This window comes from Gouania willdenowi, chromosome 5 (genome assembly GCF_900634775.1).
Source record: "Gouania willdenowi chromosome 5, fGouWil2.1, whole genome shotgun sequence".
In the NCBI taxonomy this organism is placed as follows: Eukaryota; Metazoa; Chordata; class Actinopteri; order Blenniiformes; family Gobiesocidae; genus Gouania; species Gouania willdenowi.
This window is the reverse complement of record NC_041048.1, coordinates 4,862,881-4,888,726: the sequence shown is the minus strand read 5'-3', so window position 1 is coordinate 4,888,726 and position 25,846 is coordinate 4,862,881. Positions and strand designations below refer to the sequence as shown.

Here is a 25,846-nt window from a genome sequence, read left to right as displayed (position 1 = left end):
TATATATATATATATATATATAAATCTAATTTCCAGCAGCTTCTTCTACCTGTGCTTTTATAACACTTTTATGACTGAACGTTTGAATGAGAAAGAAGAAGAATAAAGTGACAGTAGGTGTGACATGAAATGAAATCAGGAAACCGTGGGATGAGAATAAATGAGTAAAGATCATTTACTTTTTGGATTTTTCAAAATAAAAGCCTATGGTGCTACAATAAACACTTTAAAGGCTGATATGAACATTTTGATGTTCTTAAACTGAACAACAGCCTCATCTCTAGCATGGATAAAAGATTATTTATGAAATAATAAACTTCAGGATGAGGCATAGATCTATTTAAATACAGCTGCTGTCAAAGTCACTGCTGACTATCTTTTATCAGCACGCACGCACACACAGACACGCACACACGGCTCAGTTTCATCATTGTGAAGCCTGTGTCTAAAGCTGGAGGCTGCTGTCACTAAAATAAAGTAGGGACTCTCGGAGCCCATTTACCAACTGTTTGGGCGAGAAAGTCCGTTTTTAAAGCCTTTAGTTGTGAATGTGATGCAGGTTTTGTTTACTGCTCATTCCCGTCCCTGTGGAAATGTAGATTAAAGCTGTGAGATGAGCTTCTGATGGGAGAGATTGGGTTCTGTGCACACTCCTCTGCCAAATGGGATTTTTGTTTAAATTACTTCATTGATTCTAAAAGAGTTTCACTTCCAACCACGGCCTAAAATTTTTTACTTCTATCCATCCTGCTTTCACAATAAAGTCTCTTTGACAGAATTAGAGAACTGCTTCCCTATTCTGTGTAGAACTGCTGCCTCATCATTTCTGCAGCTCATCAACCAGCATGTCTTTGTCTCCATCATTTTCATCACCGACCACGACCAGCAGAGCTTTTCATTCTCTGATCACTGCTATCTCACAGCTGGCCACAACGACTTCCTTGGAATATCACAATAAAGCATCATCTAGAACCAATTACCATCAAAATTTACATTCCTTTTTTCCCCCTACGTGTGGATTCTTTAACATTTGCAGCCAAGCCATTGTGATGTACACTGTAAAAGATCTAGTCATCATTACATACAGCCACTACATTATCTTTATCCATTCCATTATTAATATCCAATATAAAAACAGGATTTATCATTAAAAAACATTCTAAAGTCATGTCACTAAAGTCCAGAGTCAAGACAATCAAGTCCGAGTCAAAAGTCCATAATGTACCACAGCAACTTTATTCAACTAATAGAAACAATGATTTACTTGGACATATTGGTCTAATGCAGGGGTCTGCAACCTGCGGCTCTGGAGCCTCATGTGGCTCTTCCACTCTTTTGCAATGGCTCCCTATAGCGTTGAAAAAATATTAAAATAATGAAATATTTCTTACAGATGGTATTGATGATTAATGACATTAACTTCAAATAAAATTATGGAAAAACAATGTTAACCTGAAAATAAATCACATTGTGCAATAACTCTGCCACCTTCTTACTTCACCTCCTGTAACTTCTACAGCTTCCCTAGTAAGACAACTAAACCAACAAAAACACTATTCTGGAAGAAATTAGAGATTTTCATTGTGTGGGGACAGATTTATTTAACTGTGAACATGCCGGCTTAAGGTACACGCTTGATAAATTGCAAGAAATTAGCAAATCAAGGTATATTTCCTAGTCCTTCAAATCCAATAATTCATGAAATTATTCGATATTATTTTAACTGTATAAAAATGTATTCACCGAATTGTCTTCATTGAGAAGGTATTTTATTCGGCTCCAGAAGGACTTTAATCCAAGTGAGATTAGACAAAATGACTCCTTTGAGAGTAAAGGTTGCAGACCCCTGGTCTAATGATAGTGATACAATCTAACATAACGCTTTTATGAACAAATCAATTCAGCATTTTCAATTTTTTACAGTTCCTCTGTTAAATAAACAAACAATAATCATACTGGAGAGTAGAAACAGGTACAACCAGTCTGTCAGATTGTCTAAAGGTAGACCTGTCAATCAAAGTCCTGTTTGGGGGGCTTTTCTGTGTCCTTGAATGTTGAAAGTATTTAAATTAAACATATAAGTGGTGATATGCACCTATAGAAGTTGGTTGCAAAGTGACAATAACCAAGAAAGAAGAAAAAGAAGAAAGTCATTTTTGCCTTTGGATGGTCGAAGTGCAGACAATGTTTATTATTAATAATAATAATAATAATAATAATAATAATAATTGTATTTGATTAAATATTTTGCCATGGAAGGGTAGGAAGTCAAGTCTTCCCAAGTCAATAGGCTAAAGTCTAAGTTGAGTTGCAAGTCCTTCGTGGTTTTGTCAAATCAAGTCTAAAGTCATCAAATTTGTGACTCGAGTTCAAGTCATTTAACTCAAGTCCACACCTCTGGTTAGACAAATGATTAGAAGTGTTTTTACTTCATTCTTACTGTGATTTCATGTGTTTGCCCCCAAAAACTTTCCAACACATTTCTGGTGTTTTTACTGAAAGTTACAGTAAAACAATGGCGGATGTTTAATTATTCTGGGCTTACATAGAAAAATGGAAATGTGGCCAAAATTGAATGTCTCGTGGAGTGAGGTGATATTACTGGGAATAACGGGAATAAAACTAGAACAAACATGGTGTCAACAGAATCACTGTCTTCCTTGTTTGGCAAAGAAACCCAAGAAATCACAGTGTCTGTGTAGTAAATGTCATACTAACGTACTACTCATACTAAGTTTGACGTCACATTAGTATGTAGTGTGTACACATTAGATAATATGAGAAGACTGAGTTCTTGAGAAATATGTAGACGTATAATACGTATATGGGGATATTTTTAATTAGTCATACTCAACCATCCCATGATGCATTGCGAATGGAATGTAAAATCGTCCTGGGACCAGTTCAAGTTAACAATCAAGCATCCCCTTTTCAAAATAAAAGCATCTCATCTTGTCTTCCATTAGTTTTTTTCAACACTTTTGTAAATAGGGCTCTTATTTTGAAGTTAACCAAAAGTTGTTATCAGCAGCACAATGGAGGGTCTCTGAAAATCTTTGAAATGTCAGCATTAAATGTGTTTCTGTGAGTTTTATGGATCAAATGAGCACATGTTGATATTCTACTTGGTCACTTTCTCACTTCAAATGTTTTCAGAACATTCAAGATGGAGAATCAACAGATATTTAGCCTCAGTTTGATTCAGGTTTTTTTATCGTTGCAGGTTCCAAATGCATGTTGGGAAACTTGGAAGTATACTTTAGTGGGAACGCTCATCATCCTAACATACTTATAGTATATACTCATTGAGTTTGTATAGTATGTTAGGATACTATTTCTAACACAGCCAGTGAGAATGAATTAAAACCATTTCTCTGCATCCGTCTACAGGACTCCACATCCCACAATGCAATGAGTGAAACTTTTCCGACAAAGTCAATAAGAAAGTGTTACAGTGGAAAATAAAACAATATTTCAAGTGCCGAATTCAAGTTTTTACATCTTTTTTCGTGCAAATGATCTTTGATTTATTAATCTATGAGACCTACACTATGTCTTTAGCTGATAAAAAGTAAGCTTGAGTGGCTCTTCCAATCTTCTTCTCCTGAGTCCACCACCATGTGCCACTGAGCGAGGCCCTTGAACTCCAAAAGCTCAGAGAACACTTCACAGCAGCTGCACTGCTCCTCAGGGAAGCGTCAAAAAGCAAAGGAACGACTGGCCACAAAAAATTTACTACTTCTCCAATAATTTTTTACAAACAAACATCATCATTTCAACATGTTTTAAGGCCTTTCAATCGCAATCTTTGTCTCCACTGTACAGGCAATGATTCTGCACGGGTTGTAAAAAACAAAAATGATTTCAATTCACATGCAACCCAAGACTATAGAGGAAGAGAACAAAAAGTAGCGTGAGCGTGCATCAGTATCGACACACACTACAAGAGGGAAATCTGCTTTTATCACACAAATCTCGCATATGCAGTAGCTGTGCTTCCAAAGTCCTCAGGGCAACAGGCTGAGGAGCAGAAAACCCCCAGCACACACGGAAACCCGACACAGCGTGTGATTTCAGTGCCGCACGCATCGCCCAGTGCCTGGTTTACTGGTTATTCTGGACATTGAAGCTCAACAACAAAAGGCAGAGATGGTTTTATAGCTTTGTGTGAGATCAGAGATACAGTGTGTGGAGAAAGACAATAAGAAGAACTGATAGAAAGGATGGAGAGAACATAGAGGAAGACAAGAAGAAGAGCATTGCATGTCTTCTACTGGTTGCTAAATGCTGGGAGGAACATTGAGATTCAGCTGGCAGAGACGTTAATGTCCTCGGGCTGTGTGTGTGTGTGTGTGTGTGTGTGTGTGTGTGTGTGTGTGTGTGTGTGTGTGTGTGTGTGTGTGTGTGTGTGTGTGTGTGTGTGTGTGTGTGTGTGTGTGTGAGTGAGATGGAGTGTATGAATGTGTTAGTTACAGTGAGGAGGACTCGGGTCACGCAGCTCCGACTGAAACTCAGGTCGTTGACTTTTCCTCCCGTATAACGTGAGAGAGAATTCATTTTATGAATGATCGATCACGCTGCTGCTCTCGGAAGATATGATGATCAAGTTGTAGGCTGCAGATATAGGTTGAAATAAAACTGGACATTTGGACAAATGTTAAATAAAAACATAAAAACAGCTTGTGCAGAGATTTGGAACAATGTCTTCCACACATACAAAGATAATGGCACCAGAGTCAAGCCCTACTAAGCTTAGATTAGGAGTACATGTACTCAATTCTCATTTCCTAGTGCACAAATACACTTTACTAATGAGGCAAAAAGCATCATATGTTAATAAGGGGGTGGGGATAAGCAAATTCAGGCTTCTACTAGTAACATATTTCTGATCTAATAATACTTCTATTCGCTAGGACTGGGCCATATACCGAGATTCAAGATATATCAAGTTTAATATTTTGGTGATATGGAAAATTACAATATTGCCTATATCGATGCATTTTTATTTTATGGTTTATCAAAATACTTGTTTTAGAGTCGCTACTTCTCATCATGTGCCCTAACCCAGACCTTCCCCTAAACAAGCTACACTACAGAACTCACTCGCACATGCTGTCCCTTATAAGAGAAAAAGCTAAAAGTGGCACATTTTTCATCAGCAACTTTAACCCAGAATTGTCTTCCTGGTAAGACTTTATTGAGTCAAAAATATCAACATTCATATCGTATATAGCCATTTTGAGTAAAAATATTGAGATATGAATTCTGGTCTATATTGCCCAGCCCTACTAGTAGCACAAAAGTAGTACTAATAATGTCTACTCACGCACTAGTGTGCCAAAAACCTATTGGTAGAACAAACTTTTAGTTTACTAGTACTACTAGTACACTCAAAATGTCACTAGTATTATTAATAGATGTTTTTAGTCTATTAGTAATACCAGTAAAGCCATAAGATTCACTAGTAGTACCAGTAGATGTAATGCAAATGAAGTAGGAGGGATTAGAACCAAATCCAGCTCCATGATTGGTTGGAATGTTTTCAAAAGCCAATGGAAAGCCTGAATTTGCTTTTCTCCCGCCCCCTTTATTAGAATATAATGCTTACTAGTAGTACTAGTGACACTTTTTGTTTCATTAGTAATGAGTACTTGTGCACAGAAACCAAAATTATTAGTACTAGTCGAGCTTCACTATAGCTGATATCACTGATATCAAATTGATGCTAAAACCACGTTCCATATACAAGAAGGACTGCAAAGCAAGCCATATTTTTGTTGGTTTTACTTTAAAATACTGTAACGTTTTCCTTCCTCTTTGAAATAATGTTTAGTGTAGGTCATCACACAAAATCCAAATAAATGTGACAAACTGTGCAAAATGGGGCTACTGTAAATACTTTTGAGAGCTACTTTATATTTACTAGGCCACTCCTTTAAATCTAAAATAATAAAATATAAAAATAAAACTTTGTCAGAGACTTATTCAGATGTAGGAAAAAAACAGCAACATCTGTAAAACATCCAAAGTGTTTGTGCTCTAAATTCAGCCTCCGATGACAGCCGGTGACAGCTGGAATTTATTTTTACCTCCTCTGGTCCTGCCTGTTGGTTTGAACTCCTTTACATGGAAAAAAATGAATTAAAACCCAAAAAGAACTTATCCTGTGTCATCTTCTCACCTCTGCAGTGACAGAAATAGCATCTTATCTACAAACCCCTCACTTATTTTTAGGCTTGTGTGTGTTTGAGATACTTTACAGTGTGTTTCATGTGAAAAGCTATCACTTCTTGAATAATCGATAGACATTAGCTGAGAGTGGGAGCTGTGTGTGTAGCAATGAGCGTGCGCACAGAGTAAAGAAAACATCTAATCATCACCCACAGGTAAATATAACTGTTAACCGCTGAGTCGTTAGCGAGCTAATCAGGTTAGCGGGATGATTGCCATCGATCAGACAGAACACAGGATGAGGACTTTCCCGATTCTAGTTAGAAAATGAGCGTTTTTCACGCTAACATGAAATGAAGGGCGACGTGAGAACAGAGAAGCACCGTGTGAGTCTCAGGTGTCCTGCAGACTTGACTTCTGTCACACAAACACAATCAATCACTTGAGCTGACCATGTGGCGTATTACCCGTTTTAGCCCAAAAACACTGCAAGTCATTTATCAAACTCAGCTCAACATTTGTTTTCCATTCAAAGCTTTGTCAGTCTTTATGTGTTTGAATTTAAACACACAAAGACTCACAGGAAGTAGACGTAATTGGTTTTAGAGCCTAAAAAAATATTCCTTTTACCTCAGAATGACAAAATACTCTGTGATTTAATTCTACAAAGTATTTGATAGGAACATGTTTTTAAAATATGTGATTATAGTGGACATAACAGCTCCTCAAAATTGGAAAAAAGTTTTTCAGGGTTTGGGTCTGGAGCATGTTTGAGCCTTCAGTAAACAATTTAGCATATGTCTCATCTCCCTGTAATTTGATCAGCTTAGAGCTATGTACATAGACTGTTCATGTCACTAATGATTAGTCATATATATGCATTGGTTATTGGGTGACAGTCTCATGAAATCTGAAAAAAAAAAACTTTTTTTTTACGATTTTCATTGGCCCCATAACTGCATGTGGGAATATAAAAACACATCTGATGTCTGTTTTATTTTATAAAGATTAGATTACTCTTTCTTTGGATAAAAAACTTATTTTTTTCGACCCCAACTTTGGGGTTATTTCACCACTCACGGATATTGAAAATTCTTTACATGAGAGCATTGTAGCTTATCTCTGTGTCTCATAGTCATTTATTGTTTATTTTATTTTATTTTTAACTCACTAAACCTAAGGCCGAACATTGTTTTTTTTTTCAATATTCGGCCGAATATATTTGGCCACCAAATATTCGGTGTATCCCTACTTATTTTGGTAACAAAAAATCCTCTTAAGCATTGATTTAAAAGACAAATGGTAAGAATCCATTGGGCTGACACTTGTCCTGTGAGATGCTCTAAAGGCTATGATTTATGATGATCTATCTTCATTGTTGGGTCAGGTTTCCCCCTGTTTACCCCAGGACATCATCCTTGGTCTGCAGTAAAAATATAATGATTGGTTTCTTCATTGAAGTGAGTTTTTTCTTGTGCGGAGGACGCGACGACAGTTGTCCTCTGATTATCAAATGGAACCAAGCAATGATCTATGGAGCAATTAGGGGAACGGGCTGGAACTAATTTCAATCCTGGAATGGAGCGATGGCTGCAAACACACATTTAACACAGAAAACACACACAGAGGGATCAAGGGATGAGAGATAGAGAGAGGACAAGCAACATCCCGTCAGCCATTTTCTACTCTTACGCTCGGCGTTCGCTGAAATCCAAACGGATCACCTTTCACCACTAAACAGTTTAGAGTTTCCATCGTATGTCAAAGCTGTAATCTGATTGGATCAGATCTCCCTGCGTTCTGACTAGCGTTCTACTATCAACTCTCCTGGCTTGATGACAAACATCACTGATGCAATCTTATTAACACACACCATCAATATTTGTAGCTGCTGTGGCTCAGCTAGCTGTTGCTAATGCTAATTTGATGCACAAAGAAAAGCTCTGGTCATCATTAGTGAAGCGAGATCATCGGATCAACCCAGCAGTTTCCAGTCATAGAGTTACAATAACTCTGGTTTTTCCAACTTCCTACTTAATAAAAGTGAGTTGAAACGCCCCCTGATGTCAGAGCTCCTGCTCAGCAAGGTTGAAAAAAAAAAAAGGAAATTACCCCAACTCATTCAAGAATTGTTCGTCTGACGTCACACGGCAATGACGTCACTGCGCAGAATAAGAATTGAAATACATTTGCAATGCCAAAAAATATTTGAAAATAATAAACAATGTTTACTGATTACTTACCAATATTGAGGAATGCAGTAATACAGTTTTCATGATTTTAAAATACATCGTTTTTTTTTTTATTAATTATTGTATTTGTCTGTTATCTTTTGTTTTATTTTGTGCTTTGTGTCATGTTTTTATGCCTTATGTAGAATCGTTTTTAATGCCTTGTTAGTAGGGATGTAACGATTTACTCAACTCCCGATACAATTCGATTCACGATACGGTTCTCTCAAAATTCATTTTACAAAATGGGACTATAGACAAATGATGATTAAAAAATATTCCTTTATTTTTTTGGGGAAAAATACTAGAAAGTACTGTCCTATTTTCCTTTTATTTTTCATTGTCAAAAGAATCCCTTGATAAACTACTCAAACAATGCAATTTAACTAAAAATAAATCTAGAATGAAATAAATAAAGCAATAATACAAATGAAGAAGAAGCCTATTAATTTAAATTCTGGTCCTATAGTAAACAATGCAAAACTACATAATAGTTATTTTTCTTTTTAAAAGTGCAACTGAAAAGTGTTTTGTGCCTTAACAATTAAAACCAGTCTGCACTGTATTTACGTCAGATATTTGTTTGGACCAGCAGAGGGCGCTGGAAACCCAGTGGTCAGTTGGCATGCAGATATTCTAGCAGTGAAGAAGAGATGCTATGCTAGCAGACAGAGCTAATAGAAAAACCTGACTATTACAGATATTCACGTTATACTACAGATATTCTTTCGGTGCTAAAGGGGTAAGGAATCATTTATGAACGTGTTTAAGAGTAGAAGGCGGCCAGAAAGAAAGTAGTAGCAGATTCCGCCCGCTGCCTCAGCATTTGGACAAGTGAAGGATAAATAGATACCTATGAATCGATTTTTAACTGCCTTACAATTAATCGTTACATCCCTACTTGTTAGTAAAATGTTTTACATTATGTTGCTTTGCTTTGATGGGCCAACAAAAACATTTAAAATTCACAATAATCGTAGTTTTATTGACACAAACATGAATGCCTTTATTGTAGATACTGTTGGGGTCAGCCATGTTTTTTTTTATATTTTGACGTGCTGTGTCAGGAACGTTTTGAAGATGGAGATCGGAGTTCTTAACTCAAGATGCCTGAAAGGAGCATAAGTAAAGCCTCTTCTTTTCCACTTTAAAATGTTCCCATTCCATGTAATTTCTATTTTATTGTCATTACAGGCCATTAGATTTCTCTGAATCATGGCAAACATGCTTAATACGGTTAATGCATGTACAGAAATCACCAAAACAAGCACACGCTGAGATCACGCAAAAATATATGTCAGATTTGATGTCCAGCCAATTGTTTTAGGAGGAAAAATATCATGAAAATGAGTGATTTTGTCAGTAAGGGTTATTATTAAATGGCTATTTCTATTTCAGAAGTGAAGTCTGTCATGTCAGATTTTATGCGAGAATATTAATAATAACAATATATCCATTAAATTAATTACGTATTTCTGTCAGTTTTCCACGATTTAATAAGCTGTTGCCAGGTATTGGACCAGGATGAGATTAATGGGCCACGGTCTGTGTGTCACCATCCGAACGACGCAGCATGTTTCAAGCACCCACGTTGGTTTAAGATCATAAAGGGAAGTAAAAATCAGAGTCGTCACATCAAGTGTTGTTAATCATCCAAATGTGCTGCTTTTCCTGCTGTGCTGAATGAAAAGGAAGGCCATCATGAAGTGGGGGATGATGTGTAATTGTTGGATAATTCCTCCAAACACGGCACATGTGCTGTGTACAAATAATGAGCCACTTAGCTAAAGCTCTGGAGACTAATGGGAGAGGAGCGTAAGCACTGGGTAACATCTGAAGTAGAGCTGATAAAGAAAAGAGACCGGACATCCCTTGTATCCCTTAAATCAGGATATCAACATTTTCCAAAGGCCTCAACACTCCCCAAGTCTAAAGTTTAGCAACTAATCTACAGCCTCCGTATTATACTGTTCATGTAGAGCAACATCACTTTGTTGAATTAATGCGTTAAGGGAGCTTTAAAAGCAAACAGGAGCTCAAGCCAAGGATAGGGAGACATAAAGTGGCTAATTATTGTCTTTATGCTATATTTAAAACATCTTTCTTCATCAAAACACAATCCCTAACTCACATGTGGTGGCCCAAGGGCCACATGTTACCCTCTGTGTATGATTTTGTGTGGCCCCCAAAGTAAATGAACAAAGTACACAAAACAACAGCAAAAATTCACAAAAAATAGAAAATTTACAGAAAAATAAACTAAAGGAAAACAAAAAGACAAGAAAAACTAAGTAAAGTTACTCCACTAAGACACAAAATAACAACAAAAACAAAACGACATCAGAAATGACAACAAAGATACACAATACTGCAACAAAAATAAACAAAAAAGCATACATTATACAAAAAAACAAACAAAAGGACAACAAAAATACACCAAAAAAAGTAAGAACAACACTGAAATTACACCAGAAACCGACAAAATAATGACAAAAACACATTAAAAAAATTCACAAAAATGACTCCAAAAACATAAAAATTACAACAAATACTAACAATAAAAAACATAAAAAGTTATGAAGAAAAATACACAATAGGACAACAAAAATACAGAAAAAGACAACATATGTACAAAAATGACTCCAAAAAAACATACAGCATACTGAAAACACATAAAACTGCAACCAAAATAAACAAAACAGAAAGTATAGAAAAATGACTCCAAAAATGCAAAATGACCAAAAATAAAACGTACATTATACAGAAAAATAGACAAAAGGAGAACGAAAAACAGCAACAAACATACACAGATTGATGGCAGATACACAGAAAATGAATCTAAAAACATACAAACTGTTCTTTCCAGTGTTAATGATCACATTGGTCATTATTCTAAATGCTGACATGAAAGTTAATAATGTGGCCCACAGATCACATTTTTCCTGCTGTGATAACAGAAGTTCTGACGTATGAACAAAGACATATAAAAACACTAGTAATGAGTGGTTGCTTCATTCGGTTTGGTCTGATGAGTTTTTTTTTATCTTACCTTCGATGGGCGAAGTCTTTAGGCGGCGACAGATGCCCTGCACATCTCCAAACGCGTCCTGTATTTTGTTGACGGCCTCAGCGCTCCGCAGCTCCATCACTTCCCTGAGTTCCATCATGGTCACCCCAAAGTCCCCGTCATGGCCGCCTTCGGCGACGGAGTTCCCCGGAGGATGATCCGCCGTGTTGTTGGCCATGGTGGATAATTAGTCACGGCACGCTCGTGTCCTCTAAGCTCTCAGCAGTGATTAAGTGAGCGTCGACGCTCGGGGTCAGCGTGCAAAAATTGTGGACGATGTACTTCCTCGGCGAGTGTTGAGGTTAATCCCTGGCCTGGATGTGCATGATCCGCGTAGTTACCATGGAAACGGCGAGGTAAACATGACTTGTTGACGTCACTCTGTGGGAAAAAGAGAAAAGAAACATTAGGAATTAAATGCAGATAACTCACTATTTTTAGTAGACAAAGTAATTGTATCCATGTGTGGAAGCAGGAATGAGGATTTTTAAACATTTAACTATTTATGCTCGATTCATTTTTGTTGTTGTTGATTTTTGTTTGTTGTTCTAAACATTTGCAGTGTTTATGTTCATGCTAATTTAAAATGGTTGATTTTTAAAAAGTTATCATTGGCGATATTTGTCACAGTCTCACTGAAGAGGTTAAGTAAACTTTATTACCTGAAGTTTATTGAAAATATTTTAAGAAAGCTTGAGACACAAAATGCCTCTCAAAAAACACAATAAAATACACAAATTAGTAAAAACACACAAAATTTCTCAAACAATACACATAACAAAAAAAAAAATACAATCCAAAATGATTCTACAAATCACAAAAAAGGGGAGAAAATTACACAAAACTAGTCTAAAAACACAAAATAAGAAGAAAATACAAAACAATTATATAAAAACCATTAAAAAAAAGACTAAATGCTCTTGTTTCCTGTATTAATGCTCAGATTGGTCATTATTCTAAACACAGAGATACATGTTAATAATGTGACCCTCAGATCAGATACAACATGTTTGTGAACCAGACTGTAATAAAAAAATAGACAAAACAACAAGAAAAAGACACAAAACGATAATAAAATATACAAAAATATTCCAAAAACAGATAAAACGACAGAAAATCTAGTCTAGAAACACAAAATGAAAAGTAAAATACTAAAAAAAAAGACTCAAAACAACAACAAAAAGGGACAAAAGCCTTCCTGTATTAATGCTCAGATTGTTCATTATTCTAAATGCTGACATGAATGTTGATCATGTGACCCTCAGATCACACAATCACAGTTTTGTGGCTCTCGCTGTGATTAAAGTTTCCATCTCTGATCTAATAGGATGTCACTTAAATAGCCTATATATATTGTACGTCCTATATATGAGAGAACCACAGGCCAAAGAGAGGGGAGAGTTCAGCAAGTTCAGAGTGTGAAACGTGTGTGTGTGTGTGTGTGTCCAAAGTGTGATGTTCCAGTCCGTCGCTGCAGATTATATAAGTGCACATCAAAGGTCATCCTCCGTTTTTCACCATTCAGTGCTTAATGATGGGAAAACTCACATGCACACACACGTATAGAGTGGTGATATGTGACCCTGGCAGTTCTCAGACAGTGGAGTGTGTGATAAAACACTGCTCAGTGGTCCAAAGTATATGATTGGTTAATTAGTGGTGACAAGTGGTCTGTGCCATTCATTCATTCATTCATTCAGTCACCTTCTAGACCCACTTTATTCCATGACATGGAAATGCCTCACGTACGCTTTTTTTAAGGGAAAATATCACCTATTTATTAAAATGAAATTAAATTTAAAGTTTCTCCCCCAGTCAGAAAATGGGTGAGTGAATGTAAACCTAGCAAGTGTAAAAAACAGAAGAAGCACTTCAAACTTAGCTCATTATCTTGTCCTACGTAATCCCACGGCTGAGTGAGATTTTGTGTAAAATTAAATGAATATAGCAATATGACTTACATTTTTGGAGCTATATAATTTCAATTTGCCCCCCCCTCTCCCGCCTTCTCTAAAATCTGTGAAGCATACAAGTATAAAATCCACCCTATTTAGCATGCTTGGTACGATTTTGTGAAGTTTATTAGAAAGTAAAGTCATCTAAACAGGGAAAGAAGATGAAACAGAAACAGGGAAATTACACACAAATGCATAATTTCTGAATTAAGAATCTCAATGTTTTCTCAATTATATGATTTATAAATGGAGATAACATGGTTTTATTGATTATTTGTAGAAAAATCGAAAAATGAATATAAACAGTGAGGCAGTACCTTTTACTCTTTATGTCAGACTAACAATCTTCTGTTCACTGTAATAAACACATACAGTACATAGCTGCTTGTGTACCTTTTAATTGTAGCTTTTTTTTCCATGAGGTAAATCAAGCAGATGCATAAATAATTTACGTGAGGAAAAAAAAAACAATGTTTATTTCACCGCTTCACTCCATATTATTGGTGTTTTTAATTGGTTCAATGTCCATAAAAAACTGCACTGGACTCTTTTACAAGGTTAGTAAAGGACAGCAGTGCATGATCCTGTGTATAATCATTTACCAGCATTACTTACATTCACTCATTTTAAATAAAACATTATCCTTGAAAACTAAAGTCCAACCACATCAAAAACATTCAAATATGTTTGATAGCCAACAGTATTAACTATTAACTATTAGGAGTCATTCTATGTCATTTCTACACATTTTCAGGACATCCCACACACTTTGGTCTCAAGAAACTCTGATATTTTTTTACCAATTGTTCCTTAATAATTCAATAGACATTTTTAGTTTGATCAGATGAATAATTTGTGAAATATGGACAACTTACTGTAACTAATTGTAGCTACAGCAGAGACGGGAAACTTCTATCACAGCGAGGCCACAAAAATGTGTTTGTTTGATCAGAGGGTCACATGATCAACATTCATATCAGCATTTAGAATAATGAGCACTAATACGAGCATTAATACAGGAAAGAACAAAGAGTTTTCATAGTAATTTTATGTGTTTTTCTCTCGTTCTTTGTATGTTTGTTGTTGTCTTGCTTGTTGTGAGGCATTCTGTGCACTTCTGTTGTCCTTTTGTGTATTTTTCCTGTAAAATACATGTTTTTTGGAGTCATATTGTGTATTTGTGCCGTCATTTTGCGTTTTTCTTGTCTTTTTGTGTACTTTTGTGGTAATTTTCTAGAATTTTGTATATTTTTAAATATAATTTTGTGTGCTACCGTTGTTGTTTTGTTCTTTTTTCAAGTAGTTTTGTGTGTTTTTGGAAAATTTTCTGTGTTTCTGTGTCATGTCTCTTGTTTTTTGTCTGTCTTGTGTTTTACTGTATTTTCCTGCAATTCTATAATTCTCTGTATATGTATTTTTGCTCTTGTTTTGTGTATTCTTCTGTCATTTTGTACATTTACTTTGGGGGCTACATAAAATTAGACCGAGGGCCGAATGTGGCTCCCAGGCCGCCAGTTGCCTACCTCTAGATTTACGTCAATGCTTTAGCGGCCATTGATGAGCGAGCACAATGACGGATAGGGATGTCACGATTCACTCAACTCCCGATACGATTTGATTCACGATTTATTTTACAAACTGGGACTGTAGACAAATGATGATTGAAAAATATTCCTTTATTTTTTGGGGGAAAAAAACTAGAAAACACTGTACTATTTTCCTTTTATTTTTCATTGTCTAAAGAATCCCTTGATAAACTATTCAAAACAATGCAATTTAACTAAAAATAAATCTTGAATGAAATTAATAAAGGAATAATACAAATGAAGAAGAAGCCTATTAATTTAAATTCTGGTTCTATAGTAAACAATGCAAAACTGCATAATACTTATTTTTCTTTTTAAAAGTGCAACTGAAAATGTATTTTGTGCCTTAACATTGTATTTACGTCAGATACTTGTTTGGACCAGCAGAGGGTACCGGTAACCCGGTGTCCAGTTGGGATGCACAACTGTGCAGTGAAGAAGAGATGCTACGCTAGCAGACAGAGCTAATAGAAAAACGTGACTTTTACAGATATTCACGTAATATTACAGATATTCTTTCGGTGCTAAAGGGGTAAGGACTCATTTATGAACATGTTTAAGAGTAGAAGGCAGCCAGAAATAAAGTAGTAGCAGATTCCGCCCGCCACCTCAGCATTTAGACAAGAGAACGATGTATATATATAGCACCCTCTGTTGTTTAAAAAAAGTACTGTGATTCAATTTTCAGAAAATCGATATGAACCGTGATACCTATGAATCGATTTTTAACTGCCTTAGGATTAATCGTTACATCCCTAATGACGGACATAAAACGTTGACTTCTACAACAATGAGACACTTCACACTGGAGCTCAGTCCATCCTGGGCAGTGGGAGGAGCTTAAGGCAATTTGGAAAACGAGTTGTGAAAGAAAGAAGTACACAACCCACAGAGTCTGGGTGGTGTGTCAGCAACAACACACAAAAACACACACACCTCCATTGTGTGTTTAGTGTTTCACCACACCCTGCTCAGTCCAAAGGTGGGGAACATTCCTCCGTTCAGACCTTAATAACGCACTTACACACACACCTACACACACTTTTAATCTTTAACAGATAATTGCTTTATTAGCACACGCACGCACACACACAGCAAACAAAAACTAGTGTGTGTGTGTGACTGTGTGTGTAGCAGCAATGATTGACACTCCATTACATCCTCCTTAAAAGCGCATTAAAGCAGTGAGAGCCGTAAAAACGATGGTGGTCTGACAACTCAGCTGTAAATAGTTTATTAATAGCAACCATTCCTTGATTTCCATCCACGAGAGGAAAGAAAGAGAAAAAACAATTTGCAAAGATTCAAATCAATCCAGGACGAGACGAGCTCAGAATTCTGATCACTTCACATCGAACACTTCCTGTTTTCTTTGTGTCATTTTTAAACTTTTAAATCATTTTTACACAAGCTTTTATCGTTTGTTGGACAATCACTGTGAAGTAGGGACAGTGAAACTCTCACTTATGGTTCATTAAATGACATCCAACCATTTATAAAACTTCTATTTCTAGTCTCATGCTTATTTCTGCTGACTCAGATCACACAACTACACACACCCTGTCAGCCGCGTGACAACTGATCACTTTATGGAAAGAACTTCGTCATCTGGAAAAGGATGAAGAATTTAAAGAAAAACTGAAACTCAGAGAGTCAAACAGAATCTCCTTTTAATTAACAATTCACAATATAAAAGGCTTAGAAGAAACTTTTATTCCCATTAATAACCATACAGTAACTCTAAATGAACTGGCCACCCTACTTAAATGTATTTATTTATTTTATTTTGATCACGTTGAAATGCACAATCCAGATCCAATTTGGATGAAACTTGGTGGAATAATTAAGGAACCAACTCAACAACTCTGAGTCAGATTTCATAAAGATCAGTCAATTACAAACCAAGGTAATAATTTTTCAAATATCACCAATGATGAGATTTTTTTTATGTGAAACCAATCCAGAATCAGGGTATTGATCCGGATAACCTCCAAAATGTAGTGGAATCTTCAATGGCCTAAGGTGTGTCTATCTTTGGTGGAAATTTTGTAAAAAATCTGTAAAGTACTTTTGACTTAATCCTGCAGTTAAACAAACAAATAAATAAATAAACGCCAGTGGTGGATGTAATGACTTAAGCTATGTTCACACTTTCAAATCTGACCCAGGTCACATAAAGCGCTTCACAATATCAGCTCATTCACCCTTTCACTAGAGCTGCAACTAACGATTATTTTCATAATCGATTAATCGGTCAATAAATTAATCGATTAAACAGATTTTTAAAAAACACAGTTTATCTGTAAAACACATTTAAACCCTGCTTAAGCAGATTAATTGGAAATAAAAGTGTCTCTAAACACACACAAACGCTCACGCACACAAGTAACGCTGGCACGCGCACACAAACACTGAGCGCACACACACTCGTGCGCGCACACAACACAAACACTCATTGTGCCCGCACACACAAACACTCGTGCGCGCACACACACAAACACTCGTGCGCACAAACACACACAAACACTTGTGCGCGCGCGCACACGCACAAACACTGCACACACAACACAAACACTAGTGCGCGCACACAAAGCTCTGCAGGTAAAGCTAATGGCTCTGCATCACAATCAGTCACACATAAATCGCACAACGCAAGGAATCGATAATGAAATTCATTGGTAACGCTTTTAATAGTCAATTTTTATTGATTTGTTGTTACCATTCACACTCATATTCACACACCTATGGGACTGAGCTGCCATGCAAGGCTCTAGTCGACCAATGGGAGGAACTCTTGCCCATGGACACTTCGACAGGTATAGACTGACTCTTAAAATTAATAAATATTTATTATATTATACACATTATGAGGAACTCTTTTGCACATGCGAGTCACTTCAGAGGTTCATTCCATTCACACTCCAAACTGATAGAAGACACATTTAATTTGTAAATATGAATGAGCACATAAAAACAAAAATCATATTTTTCAAATATGTCCAAACTGAGCATTAAGACGTGCAGAGTGAACTTAGCCTAAGTTGTTGAAGCGCACATATTTATCTATTTTTACATGGCAAACATTCATCTATTCATGTAGGAACCATGTGACTTCCACACAGTCATTCTCTAACATTCTTAACACAAAGGTAATGAATCAAGCATAAATCGATTCATAGGTCAGATGGTGTAGTGAGTAATTCAGTCGTTTCGTTTGTTTTTTTTGTTCCTTTTTCTCCCTTGATGTGGGCGTTTTCTACCAATCATTGTGTGCTGCATGTGGTTGGGCGAGTGTTTCTGGTCACATCTCTAACCTTTTATGAGCCCGGGCACGCCTCACTCTTTGGAGAAAATGTCCTTTTAAATCATCTTTCCAAAGCTATATCCACAGCAGGTTTGTTTGTGTTGATACTGGCTCATCAAGTATTTGTTTTACATAATAATCCCTGCCAGATATAATGAGCCTGGTGTCAAATTACTAAGTGCTTTGTACTTCAAAGATGTCAGAATAAATAGACATCGGAAGCTGGCCAAGAAAATATATAACCTTAAAAGCAGAAAAAAACAAAATAATAAATCTGGTTCTTTTCAGATAGTGAAGGTGAAATGAGAAACTAAGGATAAGAGGAGGTTTATTTTGAACTGAGACTTACTGAAGGAAAAGGTGTTGGACAGAGGGAGACGAAATGAATACAAATGAACAAAAAAAAAAGGGGCTTTTTGAAGGACAAAATTAGGAAGTTGAAACTGGAAGTTAAACTCCATTTAGCAGGTGTTCAGGGCACTTTAGCAATAATTTAGTAATTTAACACGGACGTGAACTTTGAATGTGCAACAGAAATATGACAGAAAAAGTGCGTGAGTGAGTCATCAGTGTGATATACAAGGCATACTCACCTGTTCTTTGTCTACTGTGTGTGTGTGTGTGTGTGTGTGTGTGTGTGTGTGTGTGTGTGTGTGTGTGTGTGTGCGCGCGCGTCAGGACCCAAACGTGACTATAATAGACTCATTTGCCTGAACATACAAAATAAAACGATCTTGTGTTTTCATTTTGTTGAATCAAATTCATAGGTGGCAACAATTTGGTGCACAATATTTTCCAGTTTCTACTACTCGCTTCTTTAATGACATTTCCAGATAATTTTTGAATTGAAAAAGTAGTCGTTCACAAGTAGAAAGAAATGATTCCGGCCTCAGCAACATTAAAACCTACAACAGACGTTTATTCAGCGTCAAAACCCTTTTTTCTTTAAACAATTCATACTGTGTTATTATTAATAAAATACAATATTGTAGTATACAAAACCACTAGATCTTTTCAATAAATGAAACTACAGTCTCTGGATCAAACTATAGCATAACAACCTATTAATAATAATAAATATTTACAATTAGTGTAGTACGCAAGTACATCCAAGACTAAAATACACAGAGACCAAGACCAAGACTATTGGGAACGAGACCAAGACATACAACATAAAAATACATTTTAAAAAACAAAAACCAAGGTTGAACTGTGAAAGAGCATTCTCTTTTTAATTTTAGTTTTCTTTTAAAACTAAAAAACTAAAAGGGAGCTCAACTGTGTGGACACTTTTAAAAAACTGCTGAAGACTAAACTTTACAGAAAAGCTTTTAGTTAACTGGATTTTATTTTTTATTTATCCTTTAATGTTGCTGTTCTTATGATGTTTATGCACTCTTGTTTTATTATTCTATTGTGTTGCACTTGTACCACAACTCTGTACAGCACTTTGGGATTTTATCTGCAAAAAGCGCTTTATAAATAAAACTTACTTACAGTACTTACTTACTTACTAAATATATTTGACAGACAAAAACAAAGTTTCTGCAACTCTTTCAAAGCACAACGTGAAAAAATGTCAAATTTGTTTCACTAAATTCTTGCAACAACAACAAAAAAAAAGCCACCAACAAGTCCAGAATTATTAAACATGAAAATCAGATATTAATTTATCAGGTAAATGAGACCTAAAGAAGTAAGTATTCAGAGGGATTTTTGACTGGATGCCCCAGTGTAGGTTTCTAACACATAAGGAGCTGGAAACAGAACAATCAGTGAGCTAATGCTAATGCTAAATGTTTAAAGTGAAATTACAACATGAATTAATCAGGAACCATCTTTATTATCACATTAGTAAAGGTAAAGAATAGTAGATCAGTGCTGGTCTCCACTAAAAATCCTGACTATAAATGATCTTGAGTCAGAAACAGTGAAAAGACCTAGATTTCATAATGTGCTCTCATTACTACAACATTAATAACAATAGTCTGTTAGGATGTATTAGATTAGACAACACTTTCAGAAGCAATAATATTTATCACTTTAAAGGGGACATATCATGGTTTTAAATCCTTCCTTTTTACATATAAATCATACAGTTGTGGTCTATATAAAGCGGAACTGCAATGCTTGGGTCTGAATTCCTCATTATTATAGCTCCACAGGCCCCTTTTCTACCCCTTTTCTGATGTGCTTCTCAGAGCAACTCGTTTTGGTGCGGTCTCTTTAAATGCAAATGAGACACTCCATACCCCGCCCCCCTCTTCAGGTGACACTCGGTTCAACTCCACCCTGCTTGTAGTTTGATAGAAGAGATATGGCTATGTAGCGGCGCAGAAAAAGTTTATTCACACGTTATTTACACAATGTCAACAACGTTAGACTTGTCCATCCAGCCTTACATGTTCGAGCCAGAGTCTGACCCAGCGGAGCGAGATGAAAATGAAGATGATGAACCTGCAGAACCCTAACAAGTGAGCTAACACAAGCACCGAGCTAACGCTAGCGCCAAGCTAACGTCACAAAATGCATTTTAATAGTCTTTTCAAAGACAAAAACGGCAAAATGAAATGACTAATGAAAACTTTAGACTTAAATTAAATCACGTAGGCCATATCATCAAGGATCTAAAACGAGCACACAGCACTAACATATGAAGTCTGAAGACGGTGCAACTGCTAATGCTAACAAAACAATGACAGGGACGTCTTATCAACACACTTTTTAGCGTTATTTACAGCTTACCGAAGTGCTCTGTTCGTCGTCTCCAAAGATAGAAGGAATTGAACCCTCAATCAGACAAAGTCTTTCTGTAAATCCTTCTTTATACTGGTGGAGGTTGCAGAAGCAGTCATCCTTGAAGTGCTTCGCGCACACAAAAATGACCTTACCCACAGATGTGGGTACATTTCCATAAAAAATAAAACTCAACCAGGCACTTTGAAAAGGTTCTGATGCTGGGAGACGTTGTAATGAAGCGTGTGGGTTACTACATCCAACAACCCAACAATTTGACTTATCCTCTCGTAACTTCGGCATCCTTGAGCTTGGACTACAAAATAAAAGCGAGAAATAAAAATGGCGGATTGCTCAAAGTGTTGGACCTGGAGTTGATGAACTAATTTGGCAGTTCCGTTGCAAATACTGTGATGTAATAGTTCAAAAAACGTAATAGAGAATAGAAAAATCAAAACAGATTGAAAAATATGAGCAAAACAGAATATAAAGATATCTACGGAGCACCTGAAGAGACTAATTAGATTTTTTCTGTACTTCTAAGCACTCTAAATATACAACAAAATGCATTTAAGGGCTAAAAAAGTGGATTTAGCATGATATGTCCCCTTTAAGATGTTATAGCTAAGTTTGCTCTATTAGCCATGGTCAGATAAGTGACTTTTCAGAGGCTAAAACTCTCAAAAACAGGCAAGTTTGGGAAAATAAACCTCAAATACCATGTTTTTGGGGTTCTTAGAACAAACGTATCACCTTTGTGAACGACAATCTCCGGTACTCTATAAAATCTATTTTCTTTTTCTCGATTAGAATGATTGGAGCAGCTGTAAACTACACAAAACATGGATATTTTGATTATTTCAAACAGCAGATTCACAAGCTACTTCACCTTCTGCCCTCCATCTGAATTTAGCGCTCTCGCAATGCAGCAATGTGACGTCACGTTAATGCAACCTATTCACGTTACAATGGTCTCTCTCTGTGTGTGTGTGTGTGTGTGTGTGTGTAGCTTGTAGTATTTTTGAATGTGGTTATGAAACAAAGACTCAAACACTCCCTGAGTGGTGATGATTCAACAAAACACAGTTCAAAGCACTTGAACTCAACACTGATTGAAAGAGGCTCAAATCAGCAGCTCAAACTTTTAATGCAGTTTATGCGACATTATGAATAATTTGAGCAACACGTGCTTAGTTGATGTCCTAACGCAGTCACCATGAGTTGCTCTCACTGTGGTTTGTCAAACTGCAGAACAAACAGTTCAGTTCTTTTCCTTCGGACCGTCCCTTGGTTCTTATTCAGCCTCTATTATCCTCCCTCCTGTTCCCCATCTCTGCCTCTGCAGACACACCTGCTCTGCATACTAAAGGAGCAGCCTGCACCACCCGCCTGCACACACACACACTATACACACACACCAACTATGCACAACTATGCAAACGCACTGCTCGAGTAGCCACACCCTCCACCTAAACAACTTTTTTGTTGCTGTGCATGTACACACAGTGTGACTAAAATGTCCCATGCTGCCTCCACACCCACATTTCAGCATGCACGTCACGTCCACCAACCAACCAGGCCCATGAGTGTGTGTGTGTGTGTGTGTGTGTGTGTTTGGTCTAGACAACGATGTGCAACTGTGTGTGTGTGTGTGTGTGAATGAGTGTGAGAGTGTCGCAGCACGTCTGGCAAAGCAGGGAAAAAAAAGAGAGAGAGCAGAGCGAAGGAGGCCAGGAATGCAGGAGGAGGCCACACCCATATCTGCAGTCATGTGACCAGATCGGCAGAAGGAAATCCCCACACTGCAGAGAGACCAAGACGCACGACACCACCAACCCCCGCCCCCCTACGCCCACGCACCCTCAGAGCTGTATTTCCATCACTTCAGGGGACGACGACACGTGATATGTTTTGGTTTCCTGTGCGTCTGAACAAAGCAGAAACCCTCTACTGAGCATGCTCAGACTGGCTGACAGCTATGAGCTCAAGTCCTGCTTATTGTATACATGATGACTCTACAATAAGTCGATGGGAATCACTGCGTCTTTGCACACACACACACACGATTAAAGCCCTGAAAAAACACTATTGCAGGTGTGATGTGCTATCTACTCTGTACGTGCAAGACAATGACAGCAGAAAATAATGGTCAACGCTAAACAAGTTTTAGAAATAAATGAATTGCAGCCCTTCATAGATCTAGTATGGAAGGTAAGAACTTGTAACATTAGGAGACAAAAAACCTGAAATAGGGTGTTTTTGTGTTTATTTCCAAACACAAAAAGGTTTGAAAAATGCAAACAAAACAAAAAAAAATGCAGGCTGTCAATTTAATTTGTCTTATAAAGAGAAATGACTAAAAGCCAATGACGCCAATGAGGAAGGAGGAAAAGACAAAGAGAAGTGCAAGAGGGAAACCACAACACAATTATAGAACAACAAAAATACAAGAAAACTAAACCAAGACAAGCTAATACACTTTGCCCATGTCATTTCAACACACACACATACTAAAAAAATACATAGTATATATATAAAAAAATACCTCTAGTTGTTAAAATCCTGTAAAAGCAACCCATATAATAACATCTGTGAAGTGTTTAGAGCTGTAGTTGTCCATTGTTAAAAACAATGCAGTGAACATGATTCCATGACAGGAAATCTATAGTTGACCATATACATTACAATGCTCTGAACTCAGGGGAAAAAGCAGCTGCTAATTGTGTAGACCCACAGATATTTACAATCCATTTTTGGGACACAAAGCAGCAGATGGCATGGAGAGAGAAACCCACAGCAGCAGACATTAATCGATACGCTCGCTATGGCATACACACGGTGGAAAAACACACAGACTTTATGGTTTATGGCACAGAGCTCATTCCTGGGATTACTGACGGACTGAGAAAGAAAAAGAGTGGACATAATAAGTGAGGCCACAGCAGCACAAAACACAGCACAGCATCTACTTATGGAAGTGATTAAAGCTGCTGGAGACAATCAATTTCTAATCACATAAAGGCCTAGAGACATAAACCTCATAGATCAATGAATGCAAGGTCATTCACTCGAAAGAAGAAAAAAGTGAAAAAAAAAGTCTGTTTTCATCTCCATCGTAAACACTCTTATTGACAGTCAGAAAACTTTGGCTCATTGCATTGTGGGATATGGAGTCTCGTAGACGGATGCATGGAAGTGTTTTTACTTCATTATTACTGTGATTTCTTGTGTTTCTTTGTCAGAAAAAGAGGACTGTCACCTGACCGCATGAGTTAAAAGTGATCAAAAATAGTGGAAAAGATGGTGAAATGGGATTTAAAAAAACCCACAGGAATCGATTCAAAGTAGCAAATTAGAGTGGTCAAAAATTGACAGAAAAAGTGGTGAAAGGGCTTCAAAGTGTCAATATTGGCTTAAAAGTGGCAGAAAATGGGGTAATGTGATTTTTTAAATTGGCAAAAAATGAGCATGAAATATGGTGGAAAGAGATTTAAAGCGATAATAATGGGTCAACATATGTGACATTAGGTGGAAAAGTAGTGGAAAGTGTTTATAAGTGGCAAACATGTCTTGAAAGTGCAAAAAAAGGCATTGAAATTTGATGGAGAAGTGGCAGAAATGGGAGTAATGGAGCACAAACGCATTAAAAGCATCAAAAATATGGCAAAAAGTGATGAAAAAAAGGTTAAAATATGGAAAGTTTGGTGTAGTTGCAGAAGAAAATAAGCAAAAATGGGCTGAAATTGTTAAAAAATAATCCTAGTTTCTGGAAGGCATCTGGTGACCCCAAGGTTGAGGACCCCTGGTCTAATGGACTTCACATCCCACAATGCAATGCTCAAAACATTTCCAACAATGTCAATAAGAGAGTGTTTACAGTGGAGATCAATACAAACTTTCGAGCAGCAATTTCAACCTTTTACATCTTTTTCCAAGCACATGATCTTTGATTTATTGATTTATGTCTATTTAAAATCATCACCGCTAGCAGCTTTAACTAAAAAGTGACCATTGGCTGACGGATGGACGGTAACAGCACAATAACAAGCCGTCCCTTTTTCTGCTCCATCTCAATCTGAAAGCCATGCATTCAGCACAGCAGCATTACAGATATCATCTGACTGACCTTTAAAACTGAGGGCGCGCTCTGTGTGATTTTATTGACCCGTATGCTTGGCTAACTCTCACCACACGTTTCACTTTTTTCCCCCCTTTGCATGACCATGACATTTATTGAGCAGTGACACTGTGGGGGTGTATGTACAGAAGCACAGGGGGATTTTTTTCAGAGGTTTTTTTTGGACTTCATAAATAAATTCTAATGTCAATGTGTCGATTTTCGTACGTCCTTATTTTTCTTCCATTTTCAGCTTCTAATATCTCAGGAACTACATCACATGGGAAACTGAAATTTGGTACAGTAATACAGCTCCACCTACTCTCTAAGAATATACACAAATATCTGCTATATATAGTATCTGGTGGACATGCCAGCTCCTCAAAAGTGTAAAAAAGTTTGTTGGGGTTTGGGTCTGAAACATGTTTGGGTCTTCAGTAAACAACTTGCATTAGGATTCAGCTCCCGAGGAGGGTCTGGCCAGCTGTGGGGGTGTTTTGGATGGGCTACAAAACCGCCTTGTGGGAGTTGCTGCACCTTTTTCACCAACCAATTAGAAAGGGTTTGAAAAAACGTCATTTCCGTGCTGAAGGGTTAGGGCCTAACCCTAATGTAACAATACTATTACAATATCTTATTATGAAATACCGATCAAGACTGGACGTTAAGTTACAAGTCA

General features: G+C 36.9%; 1 protein-coding gene across 6 annotated transcripts in view; it reads right to left on the bottom strand.

The window, feature by feature from the left end:
• Nucleotides 1-25,846, bottom strand: part of LOC114463953 (plasma membrane calcium-transporting ATPase 1-like) — a 151,907-nt gene that overhangs the window by 74,630 nt on the left and 51,431 nt on the right. For all 6 annotated transcript variants that reach the window (XM_028447861.1, XM_028447855.1, XM_028447859.1 and 3 more), the window contains one exon: nt 11,452-11,850. In XM_028447861.1, the coding sequence (XP_028303662.1) occupies nt 11,452-11,647 (196 nt within the window). In that variant the 5' untranslated portion in view covers nt 11,648-11,850. The remainder of the gene's footprint in view (nt 1-11,451; nt 11,851-25,846) is intronic.